Raw genomic sequence first — 16,594 nt, forward strand, 5'->3', positions numbered from 1 at the left:
CACGCGCGCGCCAGGAGTCATCAGGGTTCAACCTTCTAGGAGACACATGTTTAACCTGCTGCTTCTGGGACTCATGTACAGAATGTATGTAAAGGGACTCAAGACACACACACACACACACACACACACACACACACACACATGTATATACACACACACAAAATGCGGTCTCCCCACCTGACGACCCACCGACAGAACAGGGACTCTGTGGTTTCCATCCATTCACTGGGGACTGTGGACACGTGGGGTGTTGTACTGCACGTGCACTGTAAACCTCCGGTCAGACGCGAAGCTGGAAACTTATTCACGGATTAAATCCCGGATTAATAAATCATAATCGAAAGGTCGTTACGACACAAACCACGCCTCTTTCCCACCGCAGTAAGGTGGACCACGGGCCACGGGCAGGTGTCCTCGGTTTGACCGGTCCTCCGAGATGGACAGGGGACAGCTGGACACGGGACATTGCTCTCTATGGACCGGCTGGGAGACGAGTGCGCAGGGACCGTCTACAAAGCGCAACACCGAAAAGAGAGATTACCAAATTATTCAATAACTTCACTCTAATACTGTACATTTTCACCAAAATAACGTCACACCCTCAGGGTTGCCTGCTGGTTATTCTACAAAACTGAGATGGGAGCATTTTACTTTGCATAATTTTTGGAAGTAGTTATTATGACTTATGAATGTATTATTCAATACAGAGTGGACTGTATAGTTACTATATGTGTAGTATCACCTGTCTGTTTGTATGCGGAGTATATAATTTATAGGCAGTATTCCTAAGTGGGATATACACTGTAGTGTCTGATGAGTACGTGGAGTATTTACAGTTTTTTTCAGTATTTACTGTATGATTAGTATTCACTATATGTGGATTACATATTGTGTTGTTACTCTGTTAGTTGGGATTTTTTAAATCTATAATTATATATAATTATTAATATAATAAAAATTGTCTTCTTGAACTGATCTTGTTTCGGTGTCTGCGATGACGAAGCTAGCAACACAATCAGATATTACTTATAATATAACACGTCTTCCTCTGTTGTCTGTCAGTGTGAGTCTGTCGGTCCCCTGGCAGCATGACAAGAGTCGGGACCCCCCGGAGAGTCGTGACCTCCTGGAGAGTCGTGACCTCCCTGTGTCTTATCGTAAGTATCAGCACGAAAAAATTAACTGGAATTATATATTTAAAAATTATATTTGTTTTAAAAACTCTAAAAGGTTAAAACAATGAAAGTGAATGAATATTTGGTATTTTTCCAATATGACAAACATAGAGAGGGGACATTAGAAAGTAAATGTTGTTGCTCATCAGTTAAATAGTTAATTTCTTGTCATTTTTTAAGATAAAATGTTTAAATTACATTAAAAAAGTGGAATTTAAATGTTTAAAATGGATCAAATTAAAGAAAACGTCATATTCATGTATATGTCTACAGTTCTGTGTTGATTTTCCTTTTAAAAACAGACTTTTAAAGCTGCTGTCACATTTTTCTCTGGTAGTTTTTCCTGATTGACCTGTCAAAGGAAGGCTGCTCCGATTATTTAAAACTGGACAAATGGGTTCGTACATTTTGTGTATTGAGTTGTGCTTCGTCTAATTTGGTGGTTGACTCGACCATCGAAGGCGTCCGAGTAGCATTTCTTCAGATTCTTCTCAACAACTCGCACAGAGCAACTTTTAACGATTAATAACATTTCCTGTTTGTCTGCTTCTCTCATCCACAATCAAGAACGGAACAGATCTCATACGCACTATACCACTGGCACAAAATAAGGATCCCAAAGTAAGTTATTGAAACAGTTTACAAAAATATAATTTTGTGTCACGGCAAATGCATATTGTTAAATAAGGACTGAGTTGTAAGTGAGTCTTTTTCCCACTGCAGGACTTACTCCACTGTACCCTGCAGCTCGCATGTGAAATGAATGATACATGGTGTCCCATACGATATGACTGCTTCCATGTGAGTACAGTCTATTTTCTGTCATGCTCTGTTTCTTCTGTCCTCCCTTGTTGCACTGAAAGTCAAGCTGATTGAACCCTGCATGTGTTTGACTTGTTTCCACCTCAGCCCGATAATAAGACAACATGCGAAGGCCCCAGTTCTCGGAATATCTCCTTCTATCACCTCATGTGTTTGGTGGCCAAATTACAGAATTACCCTCCTAAGGGTGTCGTTCCTGAAGGTATGAACCAGGTTCCCATGGAAACCAAGACTCACACTATTGACCTTATAATGTCACTACAATTTTTACATGAGTTGCTAATAGGATATTCAGAGTATATTATTATATTTCAAGCCTCATTATGACTCTTCCCTTTACGTTCGGCCTTTTTAAAACCTCAACCTGAAGTAGTTTGATGCTCAGCAAAGTTTTTACCGTCACCACAACATTCTTCAGGACTGCAGCTGTTTTTAAATGATCAAACTCCTAATTTTCTTTTCTTTCTTTCTTATTACAGGCTGTAAATATGGTGAGTATCCTGTTTGTACTCCACCTGTTGAAGTGTGTGTTTGGTACAGTACTTGTAACTGACATTGACATGTAACTTGTCAAGTCACGTTTTTCTACATCCACAATACAACGTCTGCGTTTGTTCTTTTACTTTGACAACTTCTGGGCTGCAGAACAAGCTGTTTTCAAACTAAACATATATGTATCTTCTGAATCTTTCCAGTTCATCACCTTAACTCATGCCATGTTCTTCTCATCCTTTTAGAAAATGTGTGCGAACTTTATCCTCAAATATCTGCTGGTAAGTGACGCATTTCTGTTTGGACATGTTAAAGAAGTTAACGCTTCACCACCATGAGGATATAATCCCTTTTTAAACTGTACATGTGTAACTCCAAGTGAACTTTCAGGGTTTCCCCCAGTGCTGTATAGGCCTGGCGGGCCGCCAGGCTTCCCCCCCCCCCCCCCCCGCCAGGCTAAGCGTCGATTGTTTTTTTTATTTAAAAAAAAAAAAAAAATCCGTCACTCGCGCACATCAACAACACTTCACTTCCTCATTGAGCCCCGGTCACAGAGGTGATGTGTTTAATTTATTTCAAAGTAGGCCGACACTTGCCTGTGTATTTTGTTTGTTTGTTATTTTGTTGCTTGTCTGTTTGAGTAGCTGACTGAAAGCAAAGAAGTAGTAGGCTTACCTTTTATTGGTAACCAAACTGTTACGGTTCATTGTTTCTGAAATAAGAGGCCTGACTGCTATGTTAATGCAGCACAAAACAAAATGTAAACAAAGGCTCAAATATTAAAGTGCAAAACTGTAGGTTTAAACTAGCAACTCCAACGTGATAAAAATAAATAAAAAAGAGGGCTTATAAGTTAAGTCAGCAGTGCAACTCAAAAAGATATCAAAGTATCTATTTAACCCCTTTTCAAAATAAAAAAGTTAGGTGTGCATATTAAACAAAGTGCAACATGTTTAGAGTATAAGAAACAATGGTGCCCAGCTCAAAATCCGACTCAACCCCCCCCGCGGGTGCCTTCTAGCCATCCTACCACCAGGCTTAGCAAGTTTTCTGGGGGAAACCCTGACTTTAATCTTTTAACTTTCAATCTTGCACTAGCACACAGCAATCATGATCGGATTAACTTTGATTCTGTGACAAATTTATGTTGTTAAACTTGCTTTAACAAGTTTGATGTTGGCAAGGTTTTTTTCACAAGAGTCTTCATTGGTTAGACAGCAAGCATGGGAAATAAGTGGATTCAATTTACCAGAACAAATGGCATAATCACCATCTAAAACTAACACGGGAATGCCTTTCATTTTCCCCGCTTACCTGCTGGTGCTACAATTATTAATTCCACGGCTGTTTCTGTTTCTCACTGATTAACTAAAACACGTTTTGCTTTTACTGGCTGCAAAGATTTGATCACCGATTGAGATTCCTGCAATTATTTTAGATCAAACAACAACAAAAGCACCAATCACAGAGGCGACAACAGCGACATCACCAACTACAGTATTGTCACCTACCACAACACCGGCACCACCACCAACACCACCACTAACACCAGCACCGCCACCAACACCAGGAACAACCACAGTCAAACATGATGGAGGAAACGGTAAGCTGCATTTCATTCATATCGTTACCATGGAAACTGACCAGTTTACCACACCAGTTCTCCGCACCAGTTTACAGAACCAGTTCTCTACATGTGGCAGCTGTTAGAAACTGATATGCAGAGAAGAGTGAAAGTTCTTACGTGAGAGGAAGAACTACATCGCTGTTGCACGTTATCGTCTCTTATGTTAAAACGTCCACATTTTATCGGCTCATTGTGAAATCGTGGTTCAAATTCGAATACAATGGAAAACCACAGCCGGCTCCTGTGAACGACATTTACATAAACAACTGAAAATATTCCCACGCCCTGTCCTCACTTGTGCAGATATTTATCGTGACTGATCTTTTGAACAGACCTGTTCATAATTTGCATGAATCTGTGACTGTTCCCTTTAATAATGAAGCTGCATGAGCCTTGTGTTAAGATGCTGCAAATTTTATCTAATCACTAATCAAGTCACAGTTTCCTCCTCAATTGTCATGATTTAATTTTTGCTTGATTGTAAATTGTGACTTTCTACATTTTTAAAGACGATGAGACGGATGAGTTCTTTGATTCAGCACAGACACATGATTATGATTAACGTGAACACTTCTCGCCGATATATCTATATTTGAATAGATCTATATATAGAGATATATGTGTGTGTATATTAATGCAAATGTGTTTGAAAAATAATCATCACCAACAAAGAGACAAAGCACAATTCCTCAATGTTTGAAAGTCTTTTCTAATATATCACTTATCAGTTAATTTAACTTTTCCAATTGAACTTTTGATTTTATATATATTCATATTTTTAATGCGTTAGAAGAGAAAAATATTGGAAAGATTTTACTCAAAGGGATATAAAGAGGCTCCGTGTTTCTCTGTGTGTAAACAGAAATTAAAATAACATCTTATACTCAAGTACTGACACCGATTTTTCTTTCTTTCAAAGCTAACAGCAGTACAGGCACAAGGGGTAAGACTTTTTATTTGTTATTCTTTTTCATTTTACTTCTCCGACCATAGGGCACATTTATATGAACCCGGAACTTTGTACTTTTTAATTAGATCGTGAGCTTTCTGTCCGACATATTCCTTCATTAACTTTGTATTTGCTGATAGAACAAAGTACTTCCTGACATTAATGTGAATTGTCTCTGTCTCTCCTTAACCAGATGCCTCAAACGTGCTGTACATCATGCTATTCATGTTAATCATTTCCGGAACCCTGAACCTCGTGCAGGCTGTTTTATTCTGCAAGCGCTGGAGGACACAGCACAGAACACAGAACCCAACTCATCAGGTAAACTGAGACACATCAGCCAAAAAGAAGATGGGTTCACACTATAAGATAGTTTTGTTTGGGAAGTTTGTTATTCTGTTGGATTTGCTGATTATAGAGTCCGACACTCATGCTGTGTCGTGGCTGAGAAACACAACAGACTACACGTTGCTTCCCGACCTGGAATGTAAACATGGAGGGTCAGACGTGGATATTGTTGCAATTTATTTGAGGGGTGTTTATGTTTATTTGGTGGTGAAAGGAAATGTATTCAAATCACAACATTACATATTTTATAATGGCTTGTGGTGCAAACATCTACACATTCACATTGCAGCGTCTAAGCCTCTGGTCTCTCCAGGATGAATCCTCCGTGTTGAATGAAACCTGCGATGATCCAGATCCCCTTCCACTGATGCCGATAATAACCAAGGTATATTTCGGGTTTGGGTTTATGGTTGGATGAATATATCGTCTGTTGGTGATTTGTTGAGCTCAGCGTCGATTGTCTTTTTTAGGTGATTTGTCATTTTATTTTGCTGATGTAATTTCAGCTCATACATGAACCTATGCACTGGCATTTATTATATGTTATATTAAATTATATATAGTCATTCAATCCACCCTGAATCGCTGAACGCTCTCTATATGAGGGTAGCAACTTGGACAAGTTTAGCAGAACCCAGTTCCAGGGTTCCGAGTGACTAGACGCTAACTTAAGTGCACATAAGCGAGTGACAGATCTGTGAGTGTTGTTGTAGTAATGCTGGTCTTGTTAGTGGATTGACACGTCTGTCTCTTGTGTCACTGTCTTTGTCCTAAAGCCAGACTGTCCCCACGTCGACTCCCCCTCAGCTGATACAACCAGGAACAGATGCACTGCTGGAAACGGATTAGAGTCACATTAAGCACCATACTCACAACTTTGTATATTGTCATTATAAAAGAGCAGCGGGAGGTAACACAGGACAGATCAGCTCCACGCAGGACTGAGTGACTGTGGTATGCAACTGCCTTTCATGGAGTAGAAACTCTGACTGGAGCCCTTGCCCCCGGACATGAGGGGGAGTGAGCGGGCCGCGGCATGTCGCTTCTCAGCCGCTCAGCAAGTCGAGCTCCTGCAGTCACAGCCAAACGAGGGGACGAGAGGATTGCTTCAGACCAGAACAGGTTTTGACTGTGAGCTGTGGTTTGTGAGAAGCACAAAAGACGACTCTAACCTGTATTATAATTACCCTCAAAACATTTCAGACGACTAAAGTCTCACCGGATAGTTTGTCGTTTGGTCGAGCTTCATTGGAATCAGAGCTGCAGTCACACTGGCAACGTTTAAGATGAATTAAAAATAATATGATGTGATATCAAGGCAACTACAGCTGGCCCTGCTTACCACTGTGAGGTGGGAAATAACCTGATATTAATCTGTAAATCACAGTGTTATGATTATAAATGTGCACCGTCCGTCAGCACTGGACTCAGCGTTCTCACTTTCAGGACGGTTGTTCATTAGCTTCTATCCTGCACCGTCCAGATTTATAATAAAACATTTGCAGGTGGAGTGAACTGCACCGCTGGTTGCAGGTTTTTCCACTGCATGCACTGGTTTTTAACAAGCTATGCTAAGCTAGGTCTAGTGTTAAATGTAGGCAACCACTTCCGCAGTATTGTACTTTCAGAGTTGTGGCTGGTCCTCACCTTTTGACCCACTTTGGATGTTTGAGTTAGACTTGCTTTTAGGGTTTGGATGGATGGATTGATCCAGAGGTCAGTTCAAGGCGGCACCTGGGCCACATCCCATGAGTGGTGCCATGCTTTTCAGAGCAGGTGTCAGGGTCTTATCTTTACATGGTCTTCAGCAAAACAGACAGTTAAAAGGATCATTCATCACAGTTTCAATGTTTGTCGAATATGTCACAGATATAAATATTTACCTGACTTACTCTGCCAGTATTCTGTCAACTGAATCTATTCATTTGTTTTAAAGCGGTCCGTGTGGCCAGGCATTTGGGGAAAGTAGGGAATGCTTTGTGCCACTGAGTGTCCTTGATGTGTTGTGTGTGTCCAAGTATGACATTATGTGGACTTGTCTTTGTGGTGTATTTTAGCTGATAACTCTTTTGAACATGGTCATAAACCACGATGACATGTTACCATCTTCAGTGTTGATTCTTAAACTCTTACACTCGTTAAACACTATCCCAGATGGTATGGAATGTATGCGTTAACTCTCTCCCCCAGAGAATACTTTTGACCTGTACAATGAAGACGCCTTACACTACAAGATACTAAACATGCCCTTATTTAGGCTGAAGACCCTGTTGTGTGATGTAATGTTATCTCTAGGTTTGGGGTCCCACCTCCAACCTATAAAACTTCTTGCCCTGCAGGGAGACTTCACACTTTCACCATTTGGCTGTGTGATTTCTCCGAGTATCTAGAGCTCGTCCTGACCTGTACTACTTTGTTTAATAAACATAATTTTACTTGTAAGTACTGGGTCCGCGGTCCTTCCCTTCATCATCAACTTCTACAACAACACGGTGACCTCTCGGCCGACCAGAATATACGTCATCTTCCTAATGAGGACCAAATAATGACAGTTTAAGTTTTAGTCTCCAGGAACAAATGTATGTCACTGTAAAGCCACTGAAGTGATGGAGACATACATCGTACTTATCTGTGTTTTCTGCCTTCAAGCTGCAGCAATGATCTCACATATGAATCTCAATCAAGTGTTTCCCGCACTCCTCAGATTGCAGCAGGTTAATCTGCTGGGATCAGAGAGAGTTGATGGTTCCGCAGCAAGTCTCTGAATGTGTCTCGGCATGTTGTGTATTGTAACCAGGACACTGAAGCTATTCCTGGTCTGTTTGAATAATTTAACTGAACTGTGATGTTTGTCTGTTTTGTAAAACTGTGAAGAAATGCATGTATTGTATACGTGTGTGTGTTTGTAGATGTATTTTTTTTAGGAAAGTCAGACTTCGCAGGTGAAAAAGTCGATGCAGCTTAATGTTCCAGTTCCGTTTCACGACCTAACCTTACACATGGTAGCTTTCAAATGTGCTTATATGATATGACTTAACAAATAAATGTTCCCTTCTTTGACATTAAAACTACCTACAGGGCTTCATTGGTGCAGTCTTTACTTTTATCTTCCTTAAATCAGTCAAATCAGTTGGGTTTTTTCTGAGGGAAGTATTTTAGTTTTTAAATGCTCAGCTGCACTGGAAAGAAAGATCTTGTAAACTGATTGCCTTGAAAAAGTTGAGTAAATTCCAGAGTTTGTATTAAGTTATGTTTACTTCATACGTTACTGGACAGGTTCCCTTATAACTGAGTTGCATTTACTTGATTTTTTCAAAAATATTAAACTTAGAAATGGGAATTGAAAATGACTGTGTTCTTTCAGTTAGGGTTAGTCAGATGTGATTGATTGAAACAAGTCGTAAACTCAACAACAAAACAACTTTATAATATGGTAAAAAAATAAAAATCATTTTTTAAATGAAAGGATCTGGGTGTATATAGAAGAGTCTGCAAGTTTTCAATTCTAAGTTCTTTAGTAAAAATGTCTATTTCAAACGCTTGATATGGGGCACTTATTTAAAATGCAAATCTTCAATCTGAACAAGAACAAGTCTAAACAAAGAAAAATTTTCGTAGTTCGTCACTCTTTCAGAATAATAACAGATAATATCTACATTCCATGGACATGATTGAATCAAAGCATCGATGAAATCGACCCCAGGGCAGCACGACGGTTGTGTAAGAACCAGTTGCAATAAACATTTTTAACTACATGCTGCTGTAAAACTTTACAACTTTAAATTCAATCCAGCTGCACCAAACAACTAACTGAACAAAACTGACAGTGAGACATAAGGCCACTTATATAGAGGTTTGGCCAAACCAAATAACACCCCCCCGACAGGGCAGCACATGGTTCGGCCTGAGGAGCTGGCTCCAGGATTCAAGAATTCCTCGGCCCTCAGCCAGGCCTTTTCCAAGCAGGAAGGAATTGTTTGGTGTTGCTGACAAATTAAATGAGCCTGTGTGTAGCAAATGAATGAGGTGAGAGTGTGAGTTTGGAGCATATGCCCCTGTGTGGCCGTCCAGTGAATTAAAATGTGGTTTCATAAAGAGGACGAAGCAGCAGCTCTTCTGACTGACATTCTGGTTTCAGATTGAATGATGTAATGTTGTGTTATCTGGGCCCAGGTTGACACTACTTCAGAATTATTATATTATTATTATAAACTGTCTATGGTTCAGAGTGAAGTTAAAAAACCTTTATCAACAGTGAAATATTTTATAGTCAATGATTTTCACAAGATGAATCTGGATTTGTTTTATCACTGCTCACGTGTGTGGTTTATGTGTAAGTTTGAATGATTAAATGAGTTGCTGTTATTTTTCATACGTTATATGTCGCCTGTGTCAGATCTTTATTCAGTAATCAACACAATTTTCATAACTTTTCCAAATTATGATTCCAGTTTAAAAACCAGCCGGTTAGTTCTGCGCTTTTATTCTGAAGGATTATTTACCGGAAGTGTCGTCATTGCTGCGTCACACACGGAAGTGAATGATTCGGAGTACTTGGCGGTGCGAGCAGAAAAAAGGTCAACAACTTAGTTTCCGTGTGTTTTTGACCAAGTGAGAGGAGCAACATTCTAAACACACACATCAAACACACACTGAACACAACACGGCGTACACAACTGTCCCACAGGAGACACAGAGCGCAGCTAATCGGCTAAAGCTAGGAAGCTAAGCTAACATAAAGTGTGTGGGTAAGTTTAGATGCACGTCAACTGTCTCATCCTGTGAAGTTCGTCTGTGTGTGTTTGTCTACACAGTTGGGTTATAAAACCGAAGACGTCAATCTGCTCCTTGTGTGTCATTGTGTGCGTTAAGGCTGTGACATGTTGACCTGTGACCCTTTAGGAGGAAGTTGACCTATGACCCTTTTGGAGTAAGTTGACCTGTGACCCTTTAGGAGTAAGTTGACTTGTGACCCTTTAGGAGGAAGTTGACCTGTGACCCTTCAGCAGGAAGTTGACCTGTGACCCCCTCGCATCACTGTTGCTCATTTCATCATAAGTCTATCACTGGTTGTTAAACATCATATTTCAATGTTGGGGTTCATCCGTAGCCATGACGACCGACTCGTGCCTCCTCAGCTCGGAGCTGGAGCTGCAGCAGGGGGAGGAGGAGCAGCAGCAGGAGGAGCAGCAGCAGCAGGACGACCTGTATCAGCGGCTGCTCTTACAGGTGAGCATCAGTTTAACACGAGCATCGGATCACATCCACCAGCAGAAGATCCAGGTCCGAACCGACAGACTTCAGCAACAACACATTTAAAGCTCATGAATTCAAGTTTTAGTTCATAAAAGGTGGAATCTGTTATTTATTCTTTGAGAAGTATCTCAGCCCGGCTCCAAAGGAATAGTTTGGCATTTTAAAAAGCACTCTTGTTATGTGTTGAGCTGTGTCAAGAAATAGTACGGCACCTAAAATGTGAACTGGTTACTTTTTGAATCAATCAATAAGGTATAACTTGTTAATAAATGTCCATTAAAGCTGCTGCTAAGCTAACTGCCTTTAGCTCCATATTTACCGTAAAGAAAACAATGGTGATGTCATCAGCTTGTCTCACTTTTAGAAACAAAGCAAATGAGTCAATTTATCAAAACTGCTGTTATTAATATCACTTATCTTTTATAGAATGATTTTTCTCCTTTTGCACAGGAATAATACCCAGAACGATCTCAAGCTCAACTCAGTTTTATCCTGAAGTCAATTTAAGTTAATAATCTGACTTTATTTTACCTCCAGCGGTTCTTGTCTTGGTTGATTCGTTTATTATTCTCGAGGTTTATACTTTTGCCATTTAGCAAATTTTACCGTATCTTATCCGTGATTTTTCTGTATCTTGTGATGTTCTGTTTATTTTCTGATCACGGTCTCTGCCTTGATGCATCCTGAGTGAAAATAGTTTGGTTTAATGAATGAAAGTTATAAAAGGTTAGGGTTTTTTTTAATCTTTGGTAAAGTGATTAATCAAAAAGCGAATGCTGTGATATCTTTCTTTACAAACTTATATATAATATAATGTATTTTTATATAATAAATAATACTGTATACACAGTTCTTGCTTTTGTTTAGACTGCTGTCTGCATCTTAACAGACTGTTGATCATTATCTTGTGAAAAGTCTCCTTAAATAACTTCCTTAGCTGAATTCCTGGAGTCACGTAATCTTTAAATGCTGCCAGATTGCATTCCAGTGGAGCAACGACTTCCTGTGATTATCCAGAGTAAAGTAAATAAAACTGCAAACATCTAAAGCTCAGTGCAGTTAAACCTGTTTGAACCCACAGCATTCTCTCTCGTGTGCGGACATCATCTTAACTCTTAACCTCTTCAGTTTTATCTAGTTTTCTTTCTGAGTAACTGAATATGTGAAAAACCTCCTGATGTGTGTTTTGTGTTTTTGTGTTTTTAGACGATGGGTCAAATGCAGACTGAAAATCCAGATTCCAAAGTAATCCGACCTCAACCTGGTGAGTGTCTATACAAGTTTTATCAGCCCACACACACACACGCACTCATGCAGGAAGGAGGATAATCAACTTCACTCTCTCTTTCTCAGGCATGTGTGTGAAAACCATCTCAGCGCCAGCGAAGCAGAAGGTCTTTGTCAACATCTGTCAGTCAAACTCGGTCCCGCCTCCCCCAGAGATCTCTAGAGAGGAGCTGGTGGAGCTCCTCCAATCAGAAGATCCCAGCGGCTACAGAGTTCCCATGAGCCTCGGCGAGCCACACACAGAAGTCGACAACAGTATGTAACTGAAGCCAAGTATATTATTATATTGGCAGGCACATTCAGTGTGAGTTGTCCTCTCAGTGAATGTGCAATGTTTGAACTTGTAGTTGTTGCTTCATTTCCTTTTGAGCGTGAAGCAGAAAAGAGACAGTTGTGCCTCGTCAGGTTGAATGATTCTGCAAGGGTAGAGTTTCACTGAGAAGTAAGGCGATGGATCATTAGTTCAAAATCTGCTTTAAGGATCATAAGTAACATCAGTAAATGAGTAACCATTAACTGGAAATAATCCACAGGTTGTTTGCATGGACAACTTTTATTTACATGTAGCCTGTGGTGCAGGAACAAAATCTTAAAGGTAGATGACATGACACACTTGATGTTGAAGCTGTAACATCTTCCATTGATGTCGACAGCCAGCATCAGCATTTGTAGACGACCTAATGTATTGTGTCACTACTTAAGTACGACAGGGTTTTAATCCACAATGCTGCTGATCGGACGACAGCTCTGACACAGACAAGGCTCGAAGCCGGTTGCACATCGTCTGCAGAGAACCGGTCCGTCAAATTGGGAACCGTAGTATTGAGATTGAACCTTCCTCAGACACAAAGGGCAGATTGAGTTACTCAGAAGGAGGAGTCTTGCATGTCTTGCCAAGTACAAGTGGATGACAAAGCAAAACAGAGAAGATAAGATCTGTTTCTCTCTCTCACTCTCACTCTCTCAGACTCTCAGGGCTGCACAGCTTACGATGTGGTCATCAACCAGGAGTTCTTCCAGATGTGTCAGGTGTGTGTGACCGTGGTATTTCATTCATATTTAATAGTAAGTGTTGTCATTTGGGAAAAGAGGAAAGCACAGACCTCCAACAAGGTGGAAACAAATTCTGGCTCCATTTCTCTGTGTTGGTACATCTACTATTAGAGACATGTCAAAACAGCCTGAACCATTATCATAGCTACACAGCGTTAGATGCTGCAGGTTTATGTTTTCATCCAGTAATGAATGAAAACAAAATCAATTAACTTTCTAAAATACTTGTTAAATTAAATCAAAATCTATAGCATGTATATTATTATTATTATGCATTTTTTCTTGAGACATTCACAAAAATACCCCCACAAACTCAAATTCCTGTACTTCACATACTCCTCCAGCAAGTTTTAAGAAACATAACTGAACTGTGACAAAGTGACACTATGAAATGTATAATGTAGATATGTGTTTGTCTTGTAGAAGGATCCTCTGTTCGAGCAGTTTGTGATTCTGGTGTCTATAGAGGGTCTGGAGAACAAATACAACCTCGAGCTCAGTAGAGGTAAGTTCGATGAAGTGAGACACAGCGAGAGATGAATGTTTCAGGAGGAAACCGGCCTCTTCAGATGAAAGGCAGCTGCTGACGTTCATGTTCCTCCCTCTGCAGACTGGAAGGTGTTGAAGAACAGGAAGTTTTTGGGATCTGTCGGTGATCAGAACATCCGCACAAAGAGCCGGCCGGTGATTCAGGAGCTGCCGCCTCAGTACGTGAACAGAATGACGTTTATATTTAATTAATGCATCTGAACACAAGTCTTACTCCTCCTGTGGAGGCAGGTGTATACACTTCTGATGGTAATTATTACATTATAGTAAAACATGACTAGTACAAGATCATTACATCTAAATAAACATTTGAAATTCCCTCATAGCTACATGATGTTTTATACACAGTTTATTAAATGTTTATCCTGCTTATAGATGTGTAGAAAGTTTCTAATAGGAAAACAGGTAATTAGAACCTTTGTGGGATGAATCAGACGCCGACGGCTTCCACAGATAAATTCAATGTGACAGTTTTTCAGCGTTTCAAGTTTCCTTCAGGCCGGTTGGAAGTCACGTAAGATTTTGGCTTTGATTTTTTGTTTTCGTCTGTTCGTTGCGAAATCTGAAACGATTTGTCAGTTGGTGGTTTCTAATCAGATCTAATCTCTCAATCTCTTCTCACAGTGGGAACTCCTCTGCTCCGGCCAAAAGGTAAATGTTTGCTGATGTATGATTTTTATGTCAAGTCAGAGTTCATTGGCTCAAACATTTTTGTCTTTCCTCCCATTATGCGTCTGTCCGTTCCCTTTCCTGCTCTTTCTTTAATCTCATCCGTTGTTGGTGTGGTCCAGTCTCTGTGTCTCTCGCCTCCTTCGTGTCCTTCGTGTCCTAGGTGCCTCATCATTCATTTCTCACCTCTTTCCCCAGACCAGACTTTACTTTGCTTGTGGAGCCTCCTGCTGGTGACCCCGAGTATCTCATCGCCGAAATACAGCTACCGGGGGTGGTGAGATATGCAGAACGCAACACACACACACGCCAACAATACTTATAGGAACAATAACACATGCAGACATTTTTCTGGATAACTCAACTTCACAGCTCCACAGTTTGGGAGATATTTACTGATTTTATTGTTTTAATACGTTTATCTGACTTTTACATTAGAAGAAATCCATATATTTGTATTGCTGTGTCATGCTTTATTCTCCAAAACAACCTCAAGGTTTTGTGAAACTAAGTTTAGCTCTTTGTCTCCTGCAGCCGTCGTCTCGCTCTCTGGTTCTGGACGTCGGAGAAGACCGACTGGTGCTAACAGCCCGGCCCTCGCTCTTCCATCTGGACATCTGCCACCCCTTCCTCGTGGACCAGGAGAACAGTGTGGCACAGTACAACAAGAGCACCGAGGTACAAAGACACAAACAGTGACAACAACACCAGCATGAGCCAACAGACACACACACAAACTACGGGCTTTAGCACTTGTATGATACAGCACCTGTTTTTCTTTTCCTCAGATTCTGACAGTCACTCTGCCGGTGGTGTCATCATGAAACTGGAGAAACTTCTGTCAAGCTATTTATTTATTTTTCTATGTTAAAAAATTATGAAATAAAAGAGAGGTTTTTCTTTTAAAATCAAATTCTTCTGTTTTATTTGATTCATGACTTGAATCCATGTTAACCAGAGAACGTATCAGACTCACAGCAAAGTTTTCTGTGGTGAAACTCATGATAACTTAGTAAATTAATTAAATTAGTAACACGTATAGTTTGAGGAAAGAGGCGATAAAGACCTTGAGACAAGTCGCTGGTTTGTTCACAGCAGATGAAACCGAGACGGAACAGAAAACATACGATGGAGAACGTGTTGAATCTGTTATTAAGCCTCTGGAACTTGTTCTGTGAACTGGAAATCTCTCCTTTCATGGAAAAAGCAAACGAGCGAATCCGTCACTTCTCTATTTCTGGATCTGCTCTGCCCCCCCAGCCGCCGCTCTCACGTTTCTCCCTATTGGCTGTTGTGTTGAGAAGTGGGAGTGTCCAGAGGTGATAATGGCATAAATATTTTTCCATGTGGACCAATTGGCTGTTTTCCAGCTGACAGTGACTAACCAGTGACTGGTCCCATCACACGGTCGCCACTGGTTTCAATACAAGTGAGAACCAATAGAAAGAAGAAAGATAAGTGGAACATTAAGTGATAATAATCCAATCATCTTTAATGAGCCAGGATATTTTGGCTTCAGTTCTGGAGACGTGTCGTCCATCTTTAAACAAGCAGTCGCTCTTCATCGCTCCAGCTCCCCCCCCTTCAGTTTGTCACCCCCCTCTCCACCTGCCCTGTGGCACCCCCCATTTGTTCAGTGAGGTCATCCCTCTGTTCTCGATAATCCTGCGAGGTGCTCGTCTTTCTGACTCGGCTTAATCCGCCTGTGGCCCGGGGCCCTGACAGCCACACACTCGCATACACACACACACTCGCACACACACACACTCGCATTGTATACTTGGACACTCGGTAATTCTTACAGCATGCTTACACACATAGTCATTCAGATAGCTCCCAGACACACACACACACACACAGACAGACACACACACACCTCTCTGTATAAAACTCTGTCTCTTCCTGTACCAGTTATTCTCTTTCCAGTCTCTGTCCCTCTTCTCTTGTGACTGGTGAAACCACATCTTCGTACAGGTATGTGTGTCTGTCTGTCATTTATTATGTTTTTGAACTTCGATGGCAGAATATGATGTATTTATGTTTTCATGTATTATTCGTTGCGTTTACATTCCGTTGTTGCCATGAGAGTCATCAGCCAATAATAGTAAACCCTTTCATGCTAAATTATTTAAATTCAACCAAACCTCTTTAAACTTAAGCAGTTTGAATTGTGTCGTTTTATACATACACATACATTTTTATTCTTTTATGAGTATCATCTGGATTTTCTATAATTTATTGACTTTGCACTTTTTCATTAAGTAAATCGTACATGTGGTTTTAAATCTGCTATAGAAATCAAATGTATAATCAGTATTATTATGTCTCTCAATTAAGATTCAATTATCTGGAAGTAAATGTCATGCT

The 16,594-nt window shown here is 40.4% G+C and overlaps 1 protein-coding gene and 1 long non-coding RNA gene across 3 annotated transcripts; both read left to right on the top strand.

Moving 5' to 3' along the window:
- Nucleotides 1-2,733: 2,733 nt before the first annotated feature.
- Nucleotides 2,734-8,494, top strand: LOC133023371 (uncharacterized). Of its 2 annotated transcripts, none has more exons than XR_009683056.1 (6): nucleotides 2,734-2,770; nucleotides 3,928-4,092; nucleotides 5,036-5,059; nucleotides 5,259-5,386; nucleotides 5,703-5,798; nucleotides 6,190-8,494. It is a non-coding gene; the product is annotated as an uncharacterized LOC133023371 (long non-coding RNA). The 2 variants fall into 2 exon arrangements; XR_009683055.1 differs by having other exon boundaries at nucleotides 5,727-5,798.
- Nucleotides 8,495-9,948: 1,454 nt separating this feature from the next.
- On the top strand, nucleotides 9,949-15,115 carry pih1d1 (PIH1 domain containing 1). Its single transcript, XM_061090383.1, has 11 exons — nucleotides 9,949-10,161; nucleotides 10,524-10,642; nucleotides 11,876-11,933; nucleotides 12,023-12,211; nucleotides 12,924-12,985; nucleotides 13,433-13,514; nucleotides 13,620-13,716; nucleotides 14,183-14,209; nucleotides 14,426-14,504; nucleotides 14,762-14,905; nucleotides 15,016-15,115. Exons 2-11 carry the CDS (start codon nucleotides 10,526-10,528, stop codon nucleotides 15,049-15,051), a joined length of 891 nt encoding a protein of 296 aa, XP_060946366.1. The 5' UTR covers nucleotides 9,949-10,161; nucleotides 10,524-10,525; the 3' UTR covers nucleotides 15,052-15,115.
- The last annotated feature ends 1,479 nt before the right edge of the window (nucleotides 15,116-16,594 follow it).

The sequence above is a fragment of the Limanda limanda genome, chromosome 17 (assembly GCF_963576545.1).
Source record: "Limanda limanda chromosome 17, fLimLim1.1, whole genome shotgun sequence".
Classification (NCBI taxonomy): Eukaryota; Metazoa; Chordata; class Actinopteri; order Pleuronectiformes; family Pleuronectidae; genus Limanda; species Limanda limanda.